The 25,329-nt window shown below is 36.7% G+C and overlaps 1 protein-coding gene across 2 annotated transcripts in view; it reads right to left on the bottom strand.

The window, feature by feature from the left end:
• Positions 1 to 2,353: 2,353 nt before the first annotated feature.
• Positions 2,354 to 25,329, bottom strand: part of LOC124157585 (phospholipase A1 VesT1.02-like) — a 29,216-nt gene continuing 6,240 nt past the window's right edge. For both annotated transcript variants that reach the window (XM_046532432.1, XM_046532431.1), the window contains exons 3-8: positions 23,296 to 23,425; positions 14,519 to 14,679; positions 12,158 to 12,403; positions 10,103 to 10,288; positions 8,882 to 9,047; positions 2,354 to 3,018 (exon numbers count right to left, since the gene is read on the bottom strand). In XM_046532432.1, coding sequence (XP_046388388.1) covers positions 2,916 to 3,018; positions 8,882 to 9,047; positions 10,103 to 10,288; positions 12,158 to 12,403; positions 14,519 to 14,679; positions 23,296 to 23,425 — 992 coding nt within the window. In that variant the 3' untranslated portion in view covers positions 2,354 to 2,915. The remainder of the gene's footprint in view (positions 3,019 to 8,881; positions 9,048 to 10,102; positions 10,289 to 12,157; positions 12,404 to 14,518; positions 14,680 to 23,295; positions 23,426 to 25,329) is intronic.

The following is a 25,329-nucleotide window of genomic DNA, read 5'->3' as shown; positions in this document are numbered from 1 at the left end:
CAAACGCTGTTAAAGGTCGCGTACGACGTGAGATACATAATTTATTCCCTTAAATATAGCGTCCCAATGAACGCACGAAAAATGGTGAGTATTATCTGGGATACGAATGATCTGGTGACTTCAATGCGCGGTGTACCGTAGAATTCCTCTCGTGGAATCGGATAGATGGCGCGAGGAAATATATACATTGCTACGAATCAAAAATATAAATAGAAACTTCGCAAAACATGGATGCCTTAAAATTATTTCACACTAACCTAGCTCATGTAAAGGTTGTCACACGCTTGAATTCTGAATATTCCAATAAGTTGTGAGTTCGCAACTAAAAAAAGGATATTCTAAAAGCAATACCAATATTTGGCAATATATAAAAACATAGTAAAAGAATACACAGTTCCCTGGACTTACAGGAGTAAAATATGCCGAGCAATGAAAGTTAAGTGTCCTTGAACGGGCATTGCTCCTTTCTCAGATATCCGAAAAAAGGCTACTGCCACACTAAATCCATTAAAATTTAGGGCAACGACTTCACTTTCAAATTTTTATTATACCTCTGAAAAAATGAAATATTGCACCAAGCCCAATGTAATGCAATCGAAAATACTTTCCATTTCAAAACGCTGTAATCATATTAATCTTAAACGCTAATGATCATTAATTATCAAGATTATCGTGCCTTTTTCATGTCCCTAACGCTCGAATTATTGTTTCCATGATGAGGGAATCACGTTGGACGTGATGACGAAGATTATTAATGACTTATAAATTCGATTATGAGCAGAATCACTAAATCACATAATTGAATCAAAAGACATCACTAAATAATTAAAGTGCAACTCTCCATACAATTTATATCAGCCACGTTAATAAATTGTTACTTTAATGATCTTGAAGCACATTCACTACTTCTAACTTAATCCTGCTTCTCCGTAAGCTACCATTTCTAAGGGATGGTCCTGACAGTTGGTTTTATTTAAATTAATTATGTTCAGGTTAAACAACTCCATTTTTTGTAGAACTAGTTCTTCTATTCTAGTTCTAGTACTATGCCTATTGAAATGACTCTTCGTATTCATCCACAAAGTAAAATTTGATAGATAACTATATTTGAAAACGTCAAATCTAATTTTTAATATCATCTCCGGCTTGACACATCTCTTAAAATAATGAATGCTCCTGATAAAATGCCATTATTATATACAACAAAAGGGTACATTCGGAAACCTATTATTGGTATATAGCTTCTGCAAATTGAACCGCAATAAATGGTTTATGTGAATCGTTACTATTTCTTAAAGTTATTTTTCATGAACAATTATGAGTTGATCATAATTCTGAATTGATCTTTATGTAAAAATATGGATAATATGCCGTCTCTTAGACAATCATGCATGAGACTTTTTACATCCTACAGATGACCTATTCTCTATGTGTGGACACTTGATTTTTTTATCCCTACAAACAATTTTTATATTCTCCCCAACAAGTATTGACATCCAAGCAGTGGCATAACTAAGGGGGATGAGGGGGATGGATCCCCCCCAAATCCTCAGAGGAACAAAAAAATATTTAAAATTATTGTCTAGTTTTGAAATGTAGATAATAACTGCATCTGCTTTAAGTTAAATTTTAAGTGACAAATTGATATAAAACTTATTTCCAGGGATGTAATTTTCCAAAATTTTCCTGGACTCCCCGTTGCCTCAGGGGGGGAAATGGGGGTAGGTTCCTCCCAGCAGGGGCGGATCCAGGATTTATTTCTGGGGGGGCACCATCAAGGCCGTATCCAGGATTTTGTCCTTGGTGGGGGCACAAGGATACCTCGTAATACAAAAGGAACGCAATGATAATGGGACCGTATTAAAAATCTTCCATATTTTTAAGGGTCTGGGGGGTGGGGGGGCACGTGCCCCCCTAGATCCGCCTATGCCTCCCAGGCTCCTCCATCCCCTCCGAAGCATATTCCTAGGTACGCCACTGCATCCAAGCACTATCTCAAGGATGGCTGCACTAGACAGCGCATTGCCGGTCTATTATTAAATAAATCATGATGAACTTTATGGTAGAATTGTTTCCAAAATTTTACATTATTGCAATCAAGAAAAACCAGCATTCAATATGAGAGCCGGCTGCAATACGAAAAAGAGTGATAAATCTTCTAAGGGTACACAAACGATTCCATTCCCAAGTTCAAGGCTCAAAAATGGCAAACCATTGCCTATAATCACCCATGTCGTTCACTCAATTATTGACTATCAGTGCACCATTGAACCCTAAAATGTGCCAGTCCATCGTGAGTAACACTATCTGGTCACCTACATCCAAAGATACGGAAAATAAAAATGTTCTCGAGAAATAAAAAAACTCAATTTAATAAACAAAATACATTTTTTAAATAGCATATTTCAACATTTTTGTACCATATCACATGAATCAAAACACTCGCTGACACTTAACAGTCATTAACTCCATAAAACGGTACCACGGTAGGCAAACAAAAACTTTGTCAGTCGTGAAGCAGTGGGTTTCATCCCTTTTCAACTCTGTTATTTTTCGAGAGAAGAAAAATGTGTTAAACTTGCCTCCTTGAACCGTTTCAAGGGCTCCGCTAGAAAACTCCAGCGATCTAATTTGATTAAAAAAAACTCATTTGACATAGTCAATCTCCCTCACAAATACAGAGTTCACATCATTGAGATAGTCACGGTGAAATTCCAAATATTTACGTGCCTGCGCTGAGCGTGGATTTCAAGTTTGCTACAGATTTTCACCACGCGGGAAACAACAAAAAAATATGGGTGGGTGTGCTCGGAAGTGATGCTTTTTGACGAGGCAAATTTCCTTCGTCGGTTGGGTTGAAACGGCGACGGTGGTGTGGTATTTCCCCTTGTCGGGACGGGTGCTGATGCGGTCCATCATTTGAGGATGCAGCACCGCTTATCGCCTTTGCCCTTGGATCTCGTGGTGGTCGGACAGTACGGAGGATCCGAGTTGGATAGGCAGAAGGAACCGGAGATGCTGCGGACGAAAACAACCCAGGAATTAGGCTCGACTTGAGGAGAATCATAACAGAAGCATCACCTCCACGATGGAATGCAACAATAAATATTGATGATAGATATTCCAAGGGTTAGGTTAAAATTTAAATTTGGTATTTTACGAATCATCCCAGCCTGTGCCCTTTAAACATCGGATGCCCTTCTCCAACTTCGAACCCGTAACCGAAAAGCCAAACTGATGATAGTCAACTCTTCATCAAAATGAAAAAGCCGTTCTCCTCGTCTCCAGACCCATATATGTATACAGGCAATACATACGTTTCAAATAACATGTCAATTTTCTTTTTGCTTTCCAAGGTCTAGGCAAAAGCATCCCCCGGTGTAGCTTTGTTAATTTCATCACATGCAAGCAAAATTAGTTTTCTCTGGTCCTTTGACACACCACATCGTTTAAAAAATCTATTTATTTATCTAGAAAAATATAAAATACATATAACAATTTCAAATTGCCGAGTATGGATACAATAATTATAATAACGACATAAGTTTGAGAGCAAACGATATTTTCTCACCATAGCATGAAATTCATTTTTAGAATCCCGCATAACCGTTTGCCTATGAGGATACATTATTGTAGAATTCAATATCTAATCGAGCGAATATTGAGAGCCAGAGATAATAGTTAGCGTACATATTATTTAGGAAAAATAAGTAATGAAGGTGATAGTAAATGAGGAAAAAGGGTGAACAAGAAAAATGACTTAAAATGTTTTATTCTACTCCCTACAACCAGAGAAAAAAATAAAATTGTGAATATAATATTTCAAAACATCAATTTTCTGGAAGAAAACTATTTTGGAAAATTATAAAGAGGTGTGACTATAATATTTTTATGCATCATCATTTACCTCAAGACATAATTAATAAAATAATAAAAACTAAGAAAGAATTGAAATCAGTGGGGTAAAATTTGGAATTTATGGAAGCATTTTGTTATTTGAGCTACATCACCTCAAACCAAAGATGAAAATACTGACTTAACATGATCTGTGTTTAATTCTTTTATTTAGAGCAATTCACTGAGTGCACGTGACTAGTAGACTATGCATGCCCTTCTTATTTAAAATTTGAATAACTCTCCTCTCCAATATAAGGCAGCGTTTGAGCAATCCATGTAATCGTGACTGAAATCGTTGAAAATTCGCTCACTCATTGCCTAGCTTAAACGTTTAGGCATTAAAATTTGCGAACAAAATATATGGATGAGCTATAATCTGAACACACACGGGGATCTTCGAGACGCACAAATTCCATTTAACAATGCATAAAATCCTTATTGTTCCTTAAACTACTAAATAATTTCTCTTTGTGTGCTCCACAGAGAGAAATGGCCCAACATACATGTTTTTTACCAGGAAAACAGTCTCGCTTTGTTTTCACGCACTTTTTAAATTAAAGTTTATTGCACGAATTATTACTGGGCAGGAATAATTATTCCTGCAAGGAAATAGTTGAACGTCGATAAAATAAACTGAAATCTATACATTAGAAATTGATCATCGCACTACTTTTCGCTATATCGTCCTAAACAGCCTAACTGTTTTAAGCTCTTACCGGTCAAAATATTCCTCCATGTGTAATTCATAATTTTTCATCTGATGATGTACTCATAAATCATCTCTAAGCTCTTTCATAAATCAGTAAGGGTGTCCATATAACCGCGCTGGATCCAGGATACAAGAAGGGGGACTAGGTGGTGTGCCTGCGTGGTAATCTCCCAGCAGCAGTGGGGGTCCGAACAAAATTACCATTTTATCAAGTGTAAATTGGATACCCAATGCGGGGCTATAGCCCCCCATAGCCCCTCTCTGGAACCACCACTGCTAATAAAACCCTTAATGTCCCAAATAACCAAATGTCCGAAAATGTTCAGTCAAACGCTGAAACTTTCACAGATAACATTTTCTAAAGGCTGCCAATGGTATGAGCATGCAAAACTTCTTCATGCCTTTAGATGATTGCCTAATCTTGGAGAAACTCAGCACCTAATGCGTGATTCGGCTGCCGAAAAAGGCGATCGGAGTTTAACGCGATTCTCTAACAAGATATTTTTTAAGGGCCAAGTTAGCAAGCGAATTAAAAGTGAAAGCTGAGAAGAAAAAAGGCATAATATTTAATGCTCCGAGTACGTTTCACTTGATTCCAAGGCCATGGATAACACGCATTCCTCCACATACGCTGTCCAGCGGAGGCATTAAATATTAGCTCATCATGAGCATGAGACGTCACCTTATTTGCGACGAATGGAATTCTTAAAAATTTTGTCTTTTGAATTATGCCACCTCTCCGCAATATGAGATACCAAGGACAACGAAGTGAGTTCTGCATTTGGCTACTCTGAAAAAAGTTTCAGACCCAATTATGAATAAAACCTTTTAAAACCCACAGCTTACGTGGTGTCCCAAGGGAATAAACTACCACTTTACCCTGCATGTGTGGCTTGCTGCTGTGACTGCCTGATACCCTGCAGTGACTGAAATTCTCTAGCGCTTATGGCTAGTTAGAGATAACCACGGCCCTCACAATCCTATCCAACCTTCGGGTTTATGACCTGAGTGTGTATCGGCAATAGCATTGGAATTTTCGTTACATTTTTTTTCGCTACGTTACGTGGAGCATTTGGTTTACCCGGGAGGTCCAGCCAAAGTAAGTAAGAAAATAGACAAGAGTGAATATATTTAATACATTTTTCAAATCCATTGAAATTGACCGGATATATTTCTCAATAGTGCAGGTTGGGCCATGAATAACCCCTGCTGGCTGCCCTTACTGTCATCTTATCTTGATCAACGTAAACTGGCGATTACCCATATCCAGCCTATTGTTGATATTCTGCTCGCTCCTCACCTTGTGTATTTCTCAATTTGTTTTACAAAATAAATCAGTCTCTAATAATTTATCTTCGATTTTGGTAAATATGCGAGAATTCGAAGGAAAGTTTCAAATTCACTCCTCTAAAGGTCCTCCGTAATCAAGACGTGCGTGAAATTAAACGTGAAAGCGTGAGTAATTTTCTTGGGTCATGGATAAAAGCTCTAAGTAACCATGCTAATGTTCCCCATGCAGTATATTAGAAATTAGCGCAATAAACAATAAAAGGGAATTTCTCAGATCTATTACGACGCCACTGTATTTCATTGGAAACACTTTCCCACGAAATTCTCAACCAAAAATTTGAAAAACTGACTCTGAAAGGTATTGACTGGAAAACTAGCTGTAGTTTTCGGTTCAAATTGGGGAGAAGGATTTGGATCCTCCGGATGCTCTAAAAAGATCACTGTAAAAATTCCTCATTCGATTATAAGAACTTCGCAGGTTGCACTGTTCGCCTTTGAAGGGAAGGAGTTCCTTAAACCTCTTGGTTTGATTTTTATGGCCGAAAGTTATGATGCTGACTGAACTCTTCTTTCAACTGTGCAATAAAGAGAAATCTCAGGTTGAATAGCTAAGTGAAGGAAAGCATCAAAAAATATGTTGTAATTGATATTATTGCTACTGTATAGATACCTTTTTCTCAACTTATACGAAACCAAACTCTACAAATGAGGTATCAAAATTCACAGAGTTTATCAAAGAACATGCCACGGCATATCTTACTTCCTAAATATTGCTATTGTTTCCAAAAATAGGTTTTAAAATAATTAAAAAAAAACAAAGAAAAAAACAAAAACCGGTAAATATTCCTGACGTTAACGGCACACAAACTGATACATTTGTTCATTTGCAACGATATCTCGCATTCTTTAAATAACTTTTATCAAAATGCGGCTGATTCCACATTCATGTCTCCTGTTGATACGTGAGTATGAGTCATCATGTGCGTTTAAAAGAGGATAGTGTAATAACTTCCAATGTTGTGTTTAAAGAGGTCCTCTGACCTCAATTTGTACATGAACATTCCAATTTACATAAGACCCTGCCTTTTTTTTCTAAATTTTAAAATTAGAAACGCTCCTATCCCTCTGTGGACCTGCATTTAAAAGAGCGGGGAAGCCCGCTGGGAGCGGGCGCAGCACGCTCGTATAATTATATTCACTTCTGACCAATTAATGGACCCTCGATGGTTACAGGAGAGATTCGAACGTTTTCTAATTTAATATTGGGTGTAAAATCACATTGAATAATCAATATAGATGTGTTTCAGCCAAAGAGTCATTATTAAATTAATTTGTGTATGTATTGTAGGCAACATCATTCTATTACAATTTTTGTTTTCCTAAAATTCATTCTGACAATTTTTTCTTTCAAAATTTCTGCTCACATTCAGCATAGCCACTACGTTGCTGGTTTTGGATCCCTCGGCTAGAGTAGTAAGCCCTAAGGCCTATCTCCAGATACAGTTTTCAATGATATGCAGAAAAAGAGAAAGTTGTCACTCTCATCCCTGTCAAATGAAGTCTTCAGAAAACCCAGCTACAGCTCTTTTATCTCAAATAAATATTAATTTTCTCACTTGGATACCTTGCCATGTCTCTCCAATAATGATATAACTTATATGCTTAATAATAGACTATCTTAGAATTTATGTTGAAGAAAAGAAAAAAAATATCGTTAAAGTGTGTTTCTTTTCATACTTTTCAACAATTAGCTCTGCGAATATCAAAACAAATTTTTAGTTATGCTATTGCCGAAATATTTTGCTTTTAGTTTCCTAAAAACCTTTATTTACACACTATATCTCTATGGCCTCTTTTAGCTTTTTGATTCGAAGCATTAATAAAATTCAATGCGCGATTGCTCTTTAAAACTAAGCCCCTAATTGCCAATATTTTTAATTATTATGAAAGAATACTCGCGCGCATTCATTTGCAACTTAAAGGGCAATAACTCGTAAAAACACTCAAACAGGGTAAATCTCAATAAAGAAAAAAGGCTATTTCGTTAAGGAAAATAGGGATTAAACCATATCTTTTGTGTAAGACGCTCTATCATCGTTGGCATGATGGCCAACTCCTATTTTCAGAAATGTAAATCCGCCTATCCAACATTTTATACATATTCAAAACAAGATAAAAATTAACAGCATAAAGTTCCACTCCCAGTATTCGAGTGGGTAGTAAATAATTTTGGTGCCAAAATGAGCAAATTCCTACTTTTCAGTAGCCACAGTGCAGAAAAGTTACGATTGATTTTGGCTTTGAAAACAATGAAAAAAATATTCGAATCGAGTAATTTCTTCAGACAAAGCGTTCCAAATGTCAAAAAATGGCGAATTTCGAAAAGCTACTATTCCGCCTTTTTAATTATGCTTTATTCGTGTACACAGTATGCAAAGCTTTGCATATTGTGTACAGGATATAGCAAAATACGCTAGGCTCTCAATATTTTGATAATTTTCGTTCATTTGAAAAAGGAAATTTTGTCAGAACATGAGGTTTGTAAGTGAGCATAGGAGAAGGAAATTCGAGATGTTACAATCGTTTAAAATATATATCACCCCCAATTCCAACTGTATTTCGAAGGTGCAGAAAAGTTTCTCGGGTTTTCCACCGGTTGATGTTCTCAATGTCTCCCGACGTTTCGAGCAGCGACACTGTGTTCATCCTAAGGGGATCTTCCGAATCCGTCCGTCCGTCATTCGGAAGATCCCCTGAGGATGAACAGCAAGAACAGCTGATACGCCGGGAAAACCTATGATCATACAATTTTCGAAGGCGTAGCAAGATAGGATGACATTTTTTTTGTTTTATTTTCTTATTTTAAGTATACCAACCATTCGCAACTGTGCAGCGCTACAGTAACTTGGAAGTAAAAATATTAATTTTTTGCAGGACATAGTAGGATGGTACATCGTATATTGCATTAGCAGCAGGTAAACTCACCCCATGGGCGTGTGTACCCCCATGGCAAGGGGTTCCCCTGGCCTCTTCCCTGGACGGGCACCCGTCGGACATCTCCTAGCGCATGGAACGGCGTGCCTCACGCTCTCCGTGTCGAGACTCTCAGCGAGGTAGCACACGCTCCGAAGATGGCTGCACAGGGCCTCATCTACAGCGGCGAAGAATGGGGAAAATAAAGCATTAGAATGCATGCATACATATCCGGTTGTCATAATTTTACACAATTATAAAATCTGTACTTAATTTCGCGAAAAAATTTATGATCCACAGAAGTCATTTAGCAACATTAAGTCGAATTTATCCCACCTAAAAATATTAATTCGAATCCCGGATGAATCCTCCGGACATCCCCAAATAAAATCCTTCAATTGATGGGTGGCTCATGAAAAGGAACTGGCCTCATTAACCTGAATGCATGGCATTCACAATCCTGTGGCAAAAACGTTTAGGGAAAACTCTACCCTCACCTATCCAAACTAGCCTAAGGGTTGAAACACGAAGAGAGAGAGAGAGAGCAATGAAAATCAAAATAACTGGAAGATAAAATGAGAAACCATGCGCTTCAGTTTTAGAAAAGAGTACATAAGATTACTTAATCTATTACTTACAATACACTGATACCAAGTCATAAGGAAGATATAATGAATACAATCCAATCAGATAAACTAGTGATTTCTTTACGCTTAAATTGGAGTAGAATCAAATTAATTTCCCTCTGTATGTAAATAACATAGATTCAATTACAGTAATTTAAAAAATTAATTTTCTGATCATATGAATGAAATTCGGATTCAACGAAGAATAAATTATATCCTTAGTCTTGATATTATTTTCACAAATCTTTGAGACTATTAGATGGCATATTTTCGTCGTAGAAACGCATGATGAGCACCTATGAAACATTTAAAAAATTTACAATGTACTAACTTCTATCCAATAGGTAAAATGTTGAGAGGATCTCTGGGTATTTCTAACGATTAAAACGTAAGCAAACGGCGAGATACCTGGACCACTCACGTCTTAGAATGATATATTTCTCTAGGAACATATTTATACATATATATTTTGCTAGTGGTAGCCCACATCGTCCAAATGGCAGTGCCGGATTCCACGACCTTAGAGTCTCGATCCAGAGAGTCGACAGGTATAAATACAAAATCAACCAATATTTACGTGGTAATGACAAAATGGGAATCAAATTACTTGAAGAGTTGGCGCAGAATGGCTGCGAGCGACCGCCGTTGATGCAGAAGTCGACGTCTCCAATGCGCCCCGACTCGCCGTAGAATCCTGCGTTGGTGTGCAACACGACGACGGAGTGCGCGTCGCGGGCGTCCAGTTTACCCACTCCGGGGAGACTGTGTACAAGGGGACGGGCCGGATCCAGAGCTGCAATGAAAACAAGAGACTCCATTGCAATGACATATTAAGGCCTCAACCAAATAATATAGATCCAAATTGAGCATAGGACAAGCGAGGCAGGAGTTTCCCCGCAAGATTAAAAGGATAATATTCTTTTAGTTCTTTATTTTTTAATAAGCGCCCGCTCCCAGCGGGCTTCCCCCGCTCTTTTCAATGCAAGTCCACAGAGGGATAGGAGCGTTTCTAATTTTAAAATTTAGAAAAAAAAGGCAGGGTCTTATGTACAAATTTAATTGGAATGTTCATGTACAAATTGAGGTCAGAGGACCTCTTTAAACACAACATTGGAAGTAATTACATTATCCTCTGTTAAACGCACATGATGACTCATACCTACGTATCAACAGGAGACATGAATGTGGAATCAGCCGCATTTTGATAAAAGTTATTTAAAGAATGCGAGATATTGTTGCAAATGAACAAGTGTATCATTTTGTGCGCCATTAACGTCAGGAATATTTACCGGTTTTTATTTTATTTTTTTATTTTTTGTTTTTTTTTGTTTGTTTTGCTTTTTTTATTATTTAAAAACCAATTTTAGGAAACGATAGCAATATTTAGGAAGTAAGGTATGCCGTGGCATGTTCTTTGATAAATTCTGTGCATTTTGGTACCTCATTTGTAGAGTTTGGTTGCGTATAAGTTGAGAAAAAGGTATCTATACAGTAGAAATAATATAGAAGATTGCCAGTGAGTGGAAAAATGGCTTCTTTGATAGCTGTTATTCTATTATTATTTTAAGACATTCTTGAGGCATATTTCGCTAGTGTTTATCATCATTCCCTTTCTTATGGACATTCAAGATATTTATAGTTCTTTATTTTTTAATAAATGTAGACTTATCAATTCCTGCGGCTGGTTCAAATTCATCCTTCAAAATACAAATTCTTCATCTCCAATTTTCCCTCACATTCTTCACAGAGACACATATAAATTGATGCGTTTCTGGTGTTTGGAATCTTGATAATCAAAATTATTCACTGAAACCTGGTTTGCTGGTTTAAATACATGATGCGGATATACACTGCTCAAATTATTTCCTTTAATAATTCTCAATTGTACAACAACTATCAATGCACCTGGTATACTTCGATCGCCAATATTTCTTCCAAACAACTACCTCAAATTCGAAAATTATTTTTCTGAATTCATAGGTGTTGGCAGAGGAATGCCATAAAAATGAGGCCCCATCTTTATTGCATTGAAGATTTATTACAGAGTTCACAGAATAAGAATTCAAATTCACACAGAATCAGAAACAGCTCTGATGTTAGCATCGTAATGATAATTTTCAAGAGTATTATGATACTTATGAAATCTTTAGAACTAAGAAAAGGTAAGATCATTCAAACGATCTGTATCATGAGCTCTCTTGAACAAATTATGACACTTAAACACTATGTTACCCAGTGGTTATGAGATAAGACGAGTGTGCCCATAAATAAAGCATCAGTTCTCTTAATACATTCTGATTAAACTAAAAAGAAACCTTTGGTTGAAAGAAAGCTATGGGAATATTTCTATTTTATCAGTTTTAATTTGTACAGAATGAATTCACAGCAAACCCCCTTGAATTATATAATCTCACCATTTCAGTTTTTTTAAACTATTTTCATTGTAAAAAATCTGGTTTTGCACGGCTCATATTTACGAGCAATAAAGTTAAACATTAGTAAACCGTACATACAACCGCTTACACATGAGCAAAAAGAAAAATTAGGAAGAATATTTTTTTATCATAGGAGGACTCCAACTCCACTATTTCCCAAAAACATCACTACTGGAAACAGCAAGAAATTTCCACTGGTATTGGGAAAGCCACGTGCTCCTACTTACCAATTATTCTATGAAGTGGATACCCGAGAAAGTTGGAAGTAAGCCCGCAGACGTGAGCACCGAGACTGTGGCCGACGCACATGCTCTGGTCGCTGCGGCCCCTCAAGTGCACCAAAGAGCCGAACAGGTGGGCCAAACAGCGAGCCACGGGCCTCAGGTTGCTGACCGCTGCTGTGTAGCAAGGAGCCTTGGCCAACGCCCCCCAGTCCAAGACGAACACATTGTAATTTCCGTTGCTACGATATGCTGCCGGAAAGAGAGATAACACTATGGCATAACTGTCATGAAATACGATGAAAAAAATATCATGAATTATAGGATATGAAGTAAAGACACCTTGCAATTTTCCGCATAAATATTTATTTAAAAATGAGTCAACATGTTTCCCTGCACTCCAGCATCATCAGGACTCTCTAAGGACTATGAGTCCTGATGATTCTACACATGATAAAACATGTTGGAACATTTTTAAGTAAATATGTGGAAAAGTACTTCATATCCTTCAATAGACCTCCACAAAGTACCAGCCTTAATTAATTTTATCATGCATTGTGATCAAAGGTAGCATTCGATTAATATTTTAATATTTTCAGCACTAAAATTTAAAAATTTTCCTCCCCAAAAAAATTAAAAGAAACAATTTGAAGAAACAAAATAGAATATAAATTTGAAAAAAATTAACATAATTTAATAACCACATTAATTCCATGTAATAAAATTCAACATCTATTTGTGACGCATCAAAGATTTTTTTGTAGTGATTAAGAATAAGCAATACAAATTTCTTTACTTATCAAGAATGAAAATTCTCAATTTTAGACTGCTCTAATTGTGGCCAATAACCGACGTCATCACTGCATCAACAGCAACATAACAACATCATTTTCATTATAATTTTTAGAAGCGTTAATAAAGTATAAAATAGTTAAGTAGTTTAAGTAGTAGTTAAGTAACCTAATGTTACTTTCATACTTGAAAAGGGTAATTCATTTTAAATTGATATTGATTTTCACATGAAATGAGTATTTATATCTACCAGCAATGAGAGTGTTAGAATTAATTTAAAAAATTACGGGTTCTTATATCATAATAATTCCCAAATTGTTTACTTTTCCCATAAAACTTCAACTGGTCAACATTTTTCTACCAGACATGGAGAAAATCACGCACGCATATATATAAAAATTTCCGTTTTACATGAAACAATTAGATATTCTGATACCAGTGCTTTTCAAGGAGTTTCATGCACACACGCACTAGTTTCATGCAAAATAATATAGGTTTTCTTGAAACATCCTTGCAGGTATGGGTGAAAGATGAGGGCGTGAATTTATGTGCCAACTGTTTGATATCATTTCCTATGACCATCGATTCGATTTATTGGCCAAAGTACTTGCGTGAGACCTCATTCTATAAGCATGGATCAAATTTCCATAGTAAGGCAGGAGGGAATATAACGGAGGGCCTTGGAAACTCGAGAATCCCCAGAAATAGGCATTTTTTTGCGTTTAATCCAGGGGCGGTCTGGGGTGATTGGGGGCCCTCGGCTGAGGCTGATTATGAGGCTCCCCTTACCGAGGGATTCGAGGGTCCTCCCCCGGAAATTTTCAGGAAATTGCCTGCCCGGAAATGGATTTTGACGTTATTGTGGCTCTTAAAAACCAGATAAAAGTTAATAACAAATTTGTGAGAATTTCGTGAGAAAAAATACTACGAAAAGTCAGAATTTCACAGGTTATAAACTTTAATAATGTACATCTATTATTTATTGAACTTATTCCTTGAAACTGCGCTCAAATATTTAAAAAGAACTCCAAAATAACCTTTCCCAATAACATTTTCAAAATGGCATCGGGTTCTCTTTTGTCTTCTGACAACATTATTTTATTTATTTTTCTGATGATCTTCTTGCACTCAGTGTGTTGTAAATAAAGCTACTAATGAAAACATAGAATTTTATTACTACAAAAAAACTGGTTCAACTTATCTGAGTCCGCTATATTACACCTTTCATGTAAGCTTCACGATAGACGCGAGCGTTGTGGAGCCCTCTAACTCGGAGCCCTCGGCGATTGCCAACTAGCCGACCTGGCCAGACCGCCCTTGGTTTAATCCATCTACCGGCCCGCCGGTTAGAGCTATCTTATTATTTTCTATCCATCCACATAGTTCTTTATTTTTTATTTTCACATTTTTAAATTGAAAAAGTATAATAAGTTTTCCGCATTTAAGTGCACGAATCTTTCATATTGATCTTCCCATCCCCGGTGATATAGTTGTTGCATATTTGTCACTTTATTCTGTATTTGGCACTGCCGTAGGGATTCATGATTCTCCCTTATCTCTCATATATCCACTTACCATCCCTCAAGACAGACATGGGAACCTTCCCATCACCGCCCATGTATCCATGGACTAATATGACGTCGGAAAGCACGGGGTCCCAGCCGTAGTTCTTGAGCGTGTTAGCGTTGAAATCGCTCGGCGGCTCGAACATCTTGATGCGAGACGCCTTCAAGTCACTGCGGACGAAAGGAGAACTTTAATCACACTCCATGGCCAACACTCAGGCGGGACATTTGAATATGGGCATTTAGACTTCATCATGGCAACAGGATATAATGATTTCTTAACTAATATATGTAGCAAGTAACACCAAAGAGGAGTGCAGTAAATCCAGCAACAGTTTAAACTTACATTACTGTGCCCAAAATAAAAATTTGAAAATAATGTTCATCTTATGAACTCCCGTGCTACGCTATTGTAATTATTTATTTGAGTGTGCTTTTGACCAGATTTTAAATGAATTAATGACTTATAGCAAAGGAGACAGCGCTATTTGAACCACTGAGGTACTCTTACTCGATTCTGTCATTTAAGAATCTAACAGGGATTTTGGATAGTATTTTAGCTAACTTCATATTTATGCAAAATCCATAGGTTTTAATTTGCTATGACTGACGGAGAGGCAGTACTAAAGTACTACAGAAAATCGCTGGATGAGGGATACTTGTAAATTTTAAGACAAAATGTTTTTGAAATAGAAGTGAACAATGAATGAAAACATTTTAAACTGTTGCCGGACATTAGATTGTGATTTTTGATAGAGAGATAAAATGAAACAAAAAGTGACATTTATGAAAGAGGAAATTTCTTCTATAGTATAACATGAAGATAAAGACACCAACCTAGTACGGAATAAAAAGGTTGATGCTGATACTACAGAAAATAAGAGGAGAAAAACGTGAAAATGTTTGATTTAATGTATCATATAGATAGTCTAGCAAGAATTTCCACCAATATCAAACTTTTTATGCTATTCTCCCTAAAAAGAGTTGCTATGATGACCAAATATTCGTTATTTCAATTTAAGCCACATCTACAAAAATCAGATCATGCCACTCGTATTTAATAAGGGTGCATCCAAATTACATACGTAAGGCGTTTGGGGGGGTAGGAGGTCAGACCGAATCTAATCTCACGCGGAGGAGAGGACGGTTCCTAGCAAGTATCACGTATTTTTTCCCGCTAGAAACACTGTAAAATGTGATACAAACTACGATCTTAGAAATCTTAAACATTAGTCTTAACTAATCTTAAATAATAAAAAACATGCCAGTCGTGAGACTGCCGTTGGAAGTGAAAACTTTTTATTTTAAAAATTTTGGACGTTGATTGACGTTAAAAAATGTACAAGAAGCCTATGCTACTAACTGGATTAGGAACCGGCGGTGGTAGAGATTTTCAGAGATCCCTGCTTGAATGTTGTGTGGAGGACATTTCAAGCGCAACACTCCTTCCGTCGGATGGGACGCTAAGCCGAGGTCCCCTTGGTGCCTTTCGTTAAGAGCAGGCTAACGCCGACGCCGGGTTTCTCTCCACCCTTCCTTACCTACCATTCCCTAATGGCGCAAATGACCTCAGCTGTCGGTCGCCTCCAATACCATACCATACCATGGATTAGGAATATAATCTCGGAAAAGCCAAGTTACTAGCCGAAATAAAAAAATACTTTTTATAACTATTGCTATGAACAAAATTGACTCACTATTGTCAACACTAAACGCAGCGATCCTTTCTGATTCAGAATATATTTTCATACAGGAGGAACGAACAAATTCAAAACTCTTTCTCTCTTTATTTCCCTCTCCTTCGTTTACAACGAGGCGGTGACGATTTTGAGGTGACGGTCACGCGAGTTCAGAGTTATTTTACCAGTCTGAAAAAAGTGCCCAACGCTCCATACGATGTTTTCACTTCAAAATATTTTCTTAACGTGTTTCCTTTTTTATATTTCTACAATATATAATTGTAAACACTCCACATTTATAAATTAATTTCATGTGATAATATTCGAATAAGCTACTCACATTGAACGCAAAAAAAGAAATTGAGTTATATTGTACCAACCTTCACTATTCTTGTATCGAGTACACTCTCCTGCACGAGTATGAACTGGTGACGGTGACGGTGATGCGAGTCTAATGGTTTGTATCCTTCCACAAGTATTGTGTATATAGCGAGTATACTGTGTATATGCAGAATATACACAATTATACATATATGCAGTAGCGGTGACGGTGACGCGAGTCCAATGTCTTTTACCCATATACAAAAGTGCTCAACGTGCCATAAGAAGTTTTCCCTTCAAAATAATTAAACAAATTGTTTTTTATAAATCTAACGCAATGAAGCATACACTGCACGTATTTACACTGAAAATACGCATTTTGAACAATTTCACGTGAGATTGGAGGATTGGGAAGCTACATCTCACGATAGCTCACTATGGAGGATAGTAGGGTGCACAAAAATCGCCAAAATCACCTCACGTGATTATTTTACACCACATAATGGACAATAACAAAAAATTCAATAAATATTCAATAGAAATCTTTGATAGCAAATTGTAAGAGCGATAAATCTCATCCAATTGAGAAAAAAATCAAGGTACGATGGGAAATTTTAATCAAAAGTACCACCCGGAAGCATTTTCCAAAACCCCAAGTTGAATGTCCGAACCAAAAATATTATATTGCCCTCTAGTAGATGATTCGGGCAGAGGTGAGAGGAAACCGAGGAGAGAAAACACAGGAAGTGAGGGCATAAAATCAAGATCGTCACGCGTCAGCAACTAGATAAGTAAAATCTAGTTTTTCGTGCGTCAACCGAGTTGAGCGCTAAAACTTTTTATCACGAGGTCATCCTTTCACCCATGTTTCGGCCGTGGGACCACTACTTCCGCGAGACCCTTTTGGGGACCAGCGGAAGGGGAAAACCATGGCCATTAAATAAAAAAAGACTAGACTCAGGAAAATGCAGAGGGATACGATTATTCCATAGTTCTTCTCATTCAATCAAACCCGGGTGACAGGTATGCTCATTTCGACAACCTGTTCTAAACTTGCTCAAGGCCCTGACACATGGGAGGCTGTTGAAAGTCGAGGCGGAGGCCATTAGGTATCCAAAAGTAAGCAATAAAGGTTTTTTTCCTCCATCATGAACATCAGTGAACGTATGGAAGGTTTTCTGGAGGTCAGCGGCGTAATTCCTGAAGTAAGTTATCCTCATGCATAAATATGAGTACTCGGTCAATCACAGATATTTTACCACGTAAAAACGTCAAAATTTAATCTTTGAATACGACAATATCCGAAGTAACTCGAAGTTTGATCATATCCTTGAAAATTAATTTTAAAAATGATCCTTGAATATGTCAATCACTAAAGTAACTCGAAGTTCAAATTAAATCTCTCTATGCTCTCTCAAAGTGCTCTTCAATGGTTCAAAATTATTATACCACGGCTGCCAGATAAAGTACAAAAAATTACAAAATAAGGTACTAATTAATAACAGGAAAACATAAATAGGCCATAAATAGGATATAATATTCACAGCTTATTTTTCCAGCCAATCGCGACTCCTTTTCATCAATCTACTTCTTACTTTACGGCATCTTGTAAATAATGTCCAGATTTCCTTAGTTCCTTATTGATCCATAGCAATTGATGCAATTTGTCTATTAAGCACAATCGATCAAATTTATTCAACAGTATTCTCAATGAGATGTTAAAACAATTAAGTGACTCATTATAAATGCCATTAAATTAAATTAAACTTAAAATTGTAACATGAAATACTACCACCATTCATCCCATTGAATTTTTTCAATAAGTTTCATATTCCAATGCAAGGGTATAACATACTTTAAATCTATATACAATGCGTTGTCAGAATTGAAGGGTATGGAAAATAATTAATAAAACTAAAACATAAAAAATAAAAAACGGCACCACAACCCGCAACATGTGCCTATGAAATCTCGTATGAGACGTTAATTTGTATACAAATTGACATACTTCCTAGACCTTATGTGATGATATGAGACGAGGTGAAATCGTTCGCAGACCTTTCATATCTTTGTCTGAACTAAGGGCCTTTCATGCATCGGGCTTCGTGAAGGTATGCAATAGTCTGCTCTCCCTACGGCAACATCCGAAATAGCAGTCCACGGTGGGCCCATTGAATGAGGTCGTCTTACTTTCCACACGGTGAATATCCAAGCAGCCAATAGTGTCACAATACTTCAGGATCGACGGAGCCACCCTATCGAAACAAGTGTGGGAAAGAGATCAAATCGCAGTGCTTTTGTAGAGGGAAAAAATATTCACCCAACAGGATTTCACTACGTGCGGGCTCATTGAGTATTCCGCCGGGACAGGAGATGCGCCCACGGAATCTGAAAGCATCGGACAAATATTTAGAAACGGGACCGTTTGGCTGTGTCGCGGGCGAAATGGTGGATACGTGCAAACTGGTTACGAGCGAGTGAAAAGTAAGCGTACGATGATCAATTCAAGGAGCATAGCACTTTAGCATGTGTTCGTATCCGTGCTCTAATAAATCTCTAAAAATTTCAAGTCCATTTCATGAAGATATTCCCAAAACGTATGCCTCAACACGGTATTATTAAAGTCTACTGGATGAAATTTGCCCATAGACAAGTGGTTATATAGATTTGTTCCAGGTTTTATCTGGTGGAATTCTCACAGATTAATAAATTAAATTTTTATGGGCAATTTTCCATAAATATTATTATTTTACAGGTTTGATGATTAAACATAACCGGTCGTAATGTAAAATTAACGTATAGGTGGAAAATTTTCTGTAACTTTTAATTTCCTAATAGGTGTATGAGATTTTTAAAGAGTTTAGAGATGAATTAATTGGCCAGTTCAAATACGAAACACTCAAATTTAATAAAAAGGAGAATAATATTTGTACATGCAGTGATTTAGAGTGGCGCTATTGAAGTCAATATTCAGTCTCCTACTTTAGGAAATAATTTCGAGTCAAATACGATGTTCTGGGATAATTAACATAAAAAATTAATGGACGCCTGAGCATTATCCAAACGCCTTCATTTATGTCATCCTTGTTCCTAAAAAACCTTATAAACACCCAATAAATTATTTTTATTCCTCTTATCCTTATTCCTCCAATCTTACCATTGCTCAACTTTCCGTTTTCAACATTTAAGGATTATTTCTCACATCTCCAAATCCACATCAAAACGGTTCTTATATGTCAAACACACATTTATTTGACATTTAAAACAACCTATTTTATTTCTTCACGTCTCTAGTTTTTCCGGTCAGCAGTTTCCTCTCCTTTCATAACCAGCCATTTACCGACGAAATTCTCGTTCCAATGACTCCATTGTGTATGACATACTGTTTCTACCATAATGCTCTGAGTTTACGGACTGAAAATTGTCCCAAATATCATTTCCTCACGTCAGAGTGTCGTAACTAAGCGGAAAAGGACTGTTCTAGAGGTTATCTTCCAATTCAACCCATACATAACCCAGTATTAACTGCTTTCTTCGTTCATGTACAAAAGGCGACCTGTTTAAAAGGACTCAAATAGAAAAGAATATGTATATCAGAAACATCTAGAATTTTTGGCATAATACTTTTCAGCTTTGGTTCTTCGATTTTATTTAAGTGTAGAATAATATAGTATAATCTTCAGAATACAAGGAATTCCAAATCCGAAGTTTGGTATAAGCACTAAAACATTGTATCTAAGTCATTGATTCGGAATACAATAGGTATAATCCATTATTTTGTCCAGTAGGCAAATTATTATTAAAATATTACTTTAGAGAAGAATTTAAAAGCTGAGGGTAGCGTTGGTGAAGAATGGCGTTTTGATTATAGATTGATCAGGAGAGAAATTTTTACTATAAGTCAAGAAAAATACCCGTGAGCACATTCTAGATCATGCATTAATTCATTATGTGTAAATATTTTATATTATCACTTGCATAATATGAATTTATTGTGTTTGTATTGACGTCCATAACATATATTTGCGTAGGATGAGTGAAATAGGAATAGTGAACGTTAGGAAATAAAATTGCTTTCTCTCCGAATGACTATAGAAATTTGAGTAATAACCACTGCAATATAGTACTCTATAACTATTGAAGAGCAAAATATATTATTGAGCTATATTTTTAACGATAGTTCAAGACAACAATCGATTACAGCCGCATGGACCCAGTCCGATGGACCGTATTTCTGACAAGCATAATCGCGATGGAATGAGTCGCCAGTAGCTCTTAAGCATTAGCAGAAATAATTACGGTTTTCTTTATTCAATTTTAAGAGGTGCACCGAGCTAAGTTGTTTCATAAGCGACTAGGCTAAGAGTAGTAAAAAAAAGTAATATTTACGTGAACATATTCTCCATCTCCATTCTTGACCTTAGTTCCGCGGCAAGTTGCAGGAGGTAAATAATTAATTCGAAGATTTGAACTTTCCATGATATAGGAAACGTTATTTTTTGAATCATCATAATGTTCCACCAAACATTTGAGAAGCTCCATTATAGAAAACATATTACGCATGTTACGCACGTATGGAAACGCATGTTACCGCTAAGTCATTTACCTGATTACCTGATAATTTCCGGAAATATGAAATTGCCATCAATAGAAATTAATTAATTCCAGGCCTTATTTCCTTAAGCTCTCTAACCCGTTCACATAATTCCACATTCTGATTTCCGTAATACTTTCCGGCATGTATTCACGCCTTACTTTTACTCCATAATTACCTCACTCTTTGCTACTTTCACTTTTCAAGAGGCCTTAGGGGTGGTTCAAAGAGTTACGTCAGACCACTTAATATCTTTTTTGACCCTCCCTAACCACTATGCACGATAATGTAAGATTTTGAGAACCCCTCTTCCTACTTGTCTTACAGAAGAGGTCGGATACCGTCTTTTGAGGAAAGAATTTTAGTGTAGTTTTTGGGTCTTTTGGAATTCATCACTTATTTTCCTTATGCCGCATTCCCATACCTGTCCGTAGGCTTTCGATTATCATTTCTACATATATATTATTCATCGGTTTTCCATATCATCAAATTCCCAAGCACTCCTTTTAAAAGAACACCTCATCCTTAGGCCCCAATATGTTAAGAGTATTGTATTTTTTGCAATATTTCCAACCAACTTAAAAACATACAGTTAAACGCAACACGCACTTGCATGTAGAGCAATTTTCGTGAGTACACATACCATCAACGAAAAAATCAATTTCAAGTCTTATCTCCTTAAGCTCTCCCATCCCTTCACACAATTCCTCATTCTGATTTCCGTAATAGTACTGGCCAATTGAATCTAGGCCGAGAACGTTAAGTCCTCAAGTTCAAAATACTTGTCGTAAAGCTTGAGAAAAAAATATCACGCACGCACAATATTAATAATACACCATGATATATTCATTAATATGGAATAATTAGTTAATTAGTGAAGCCTTAATACCAGTGTCAACTTTTAATTTCCATCTATATGGATGGAAGTTTTTTCACCATGACAAAATACGCAAAGAAAATTTGTTACAATTAAACATTAATTGGTGAACGAAGAAAGTACTTTGCTTCGTACGACCTATGAAGATTTAGCTAAAGTAATAATTTACAAGAGATTGTATCTTCAGCTGAGCAGAGAATTCAATTTGAGTTCCATATCACCCCAATTTTGGATTCTGGAAATGTTCGCGAAAAAGAGTTGAGAATTTTATTTTACAAAAGGTCAATCTCAAGGCTAGCTTCTTCCTTGTAAACCGCATTTAAAAGGTGATTGGATATTAGAATTGTGATCATGGATCATTTCACGGAGCTAAGAAAAATACATTATACTCACCTCCGTAATCCCCAAGTAACTAGAAGGGAAATAAACAACTAAATCTCCGCTGCGGAGCAGCGTTTCACCCGGACGTAACTTTGAAGTTTTCTGAAAAGTCATCAAACTTTTGATATTTGTGCTTCTGTATGATTTAATGTTTTCCCGGCGTATCAGGTGCAGAAAAGTATCTCGGGTTTTCCAAGGCGAACATCAACCGGTAGAAAACCCGAGAAACTTTTCTGCAATTGTGCTTCTGTTTACACTTTTAAAACCGCTCAGACTGTCTATCGTTATTTGAATTGCATTAAAACTAACCTAAGGTAATCAATGCCAATACACAGTAATTAAGTGTTTAATACCACTCAGATTGTAAATGGAAAACAAATATTTTTTGCAAACTGCAATGCACCACAAATTGTTTTTTTTTCATCCACTTAAATTAGCCTTGAGATACACGCTGTGATGTACAAAATTACTCAGCATAATTTTCAAACATGCAATCGGATCAAGAAACAGGTAGTGGTCTCGATGTGAATAGGTTCGTCTGTATCCCAAATTTAGATGCGAATCACTCCGAAAAGGTATCTTATATCAGCCTGCGGCCGCCGCTCCTAAAACTTGGAAATGCTCTTGGAGCTGAATCAACAGAGCAGCAAAGCCCGGACACGCAAAAGAAAGCGAGAGACCTCTATGGCATTATCGTCGTCCTAGACCATAACAAGAAGTCGGCGGCCCTTAAAATTGCATCTCCGAAAAGAGCAACGCCCTCTCCCCGCCTGAATTCTCCGAAGAACCCATGCTGAGCGTCTGGCAGAGCCTTAAAAGAGCAACGTCAGCGCTTTGTCGACCTCCTTGAAAAGGAAAAGACGTCTGCGGCGTTTAACGGATGGTGGTTTATGAGTTTCGCGAGGAGAGTGCGATGGTATTGCACCAAACGGTACCTTGGATAGTAGTAGAAGAGCATGTCCGAGTCTGGGCAGGAACTATCTGCCTTTCTTCGGACGCAGTTTCTGGAGTCACCCTTCGTCGAGTTGCCCAAGAGCAAAATTTCCTGCAAATTCTGAGTTCGGTCTGTAATGAAATGGAAAATAATACAAATCACTGGTTGTGAAAATAAGAAACTTAAAGCAGCATGTGGAGTTGGTGAAATGTTTTTCACCCTCATTTTCGCGAGAGCCAGGGTAAGAATGCACCCAAATAAAAATAAACGACAAACTTCTTAAATGCAGAAACATCACTGGCTGTAAAAATAGGGAGCTTGAAACAGCATGTGGTGGTAATGATATGTTTGTCACTCATTTTCACAACAGGGGAGCCAGCGTAAGAGTGTGAACCGAACGGCGAACTACATAAATGCAGAAACGAAAAATGATCCCATTTAGTTGGTAAGCATATACAAATAAGACTATTGTTATTTCCACCTAACCGAGTTTTTTTTCTGGATTTAGAAAAAATCATCACAATTAAAAAAACAAAGCTAAAATAGCGAAGGGAGTTTGGATAGACATACAATAATAAAGCAACAACAAAAATATCCAATGCAGGCAGAAAATTGTGGTTTTGTTCTTCGGAACTGAAGAAAAAAGATGACTCCTCGGCTCTAGATTTATTTTAAGTGCGACGACATCGACAAAGTTCTACACGGCAAAAGTAGTAAATAATACAAAACAATTTGTGGAGATAGAATACCGTAGTTCAATATTTCAGGAAGTAATAAGTGAGCAAAGCACACCAGATCCCTGTCGATACGAATACAAAGTAAACTTGATGCATAAAACCATTTATTTATTTTTTTTGTTATGCTGTTAGAACAAGTATTAGCAGTTAAAAATCCAGATTTACTACTTCGAAAGACTTTTTGTTTCATTTAATTTCTTTAGCCAAGAAGAGTCGAAAACTCAGATTTTTTCGCATGTTTTGATATTTGCCTATGCCTACCAAACTGAGGCCTCATAGGAATCGTTTCCATTATTAAATGTCGAAAACATTCACTTTTCTACAGCTCGAAATCAAAATAAGCTCTGTATTTTCATTAGCTCCGGGTATACGGTCCTTCAAACATTTGTAATTGTGAGTTTTCTCCGTTTTTCAATTTAATAGCGTTTCAAGTGTAAAAATAACAAGATAACCATTTGACCACAGTTTAAATACAAGTATGTTAATATGTTGAAAAATTTTTATTCCTTCAATTTGATGTTAAGCAGCGTATGACCAATAATTTACTATATAATGGTTGAAAGAAGTATAAAATACAATTTTTTACGAGAAATAGAAGGCAAAATTAACAATTAACCCAACTAATTTTTATCTCGAATATTCAGTGCTAATACTTAATTGGTATGGTAACACAGGGTATGGTAACACATGGATCACGCTCAGTGTCCGGATCACGCTATAAATAGCGTTTATTATTTGTGAATATGGACAGAGACCCCTGTCCAATGGGCTGCATGCGACCCATGAAATAATTTCGTGCAATCCACACAACTAAATTTGCGGTCCAAATTATGTATTTTATTCTGTACCGTTATAAATGGGTGATATTTCGCAATCTTATTGTTGATACGCTCTTAAAGCTTTCGTTTACTGGGGTTCAGTTATTTATTGTTCGGACAATATTAATAAAAAAAATTCGTCCTACCTTAATTCTTTAATGTCCTTAAAAATCCAGAGTGTTAAATAAAATATCGAAAAGGCTGAATGCCAAAACAAACCGTTTTCATGGTAACTGCAATGTGAGTCCAAAAACTGTTAGCGCTGCTATAGCGCAGTAACGAAGGAGTTACGACCCCATGTTTGTGGACAAAAATGCTTAAAATTAGTCTCCTCTATCAACTCCTGAAGTGTTGCAGATTCCTCCTGAAACGCCATGTATTAACGGATGTTGACAATCGCTCTTGCACAACATTCCGTCGCCATCAACGGATCATTGTGACTTTTTACACGACACTTGATGATGCGGAATACAATGGGCG

Source organism: Ischnura elegans, chromosome 4 (assembly GCF_921293095.1).
Source record: "Ischnura elegans chromosome 4, ioIscEleg1.1, whole genome shotgun sequence".
Taxonomy (NCBI): domain Eukaryota; kingdom Metazoa; phylum Arthropoda; class Insecta; order Odonata; family Coenagrionidae; genus Ischnura; species Ischnura elegans.
Note: the sequence above shows the minus strand (reverse complement) of the source record. Positions and strands in the feature narration are given on the sequence as shown.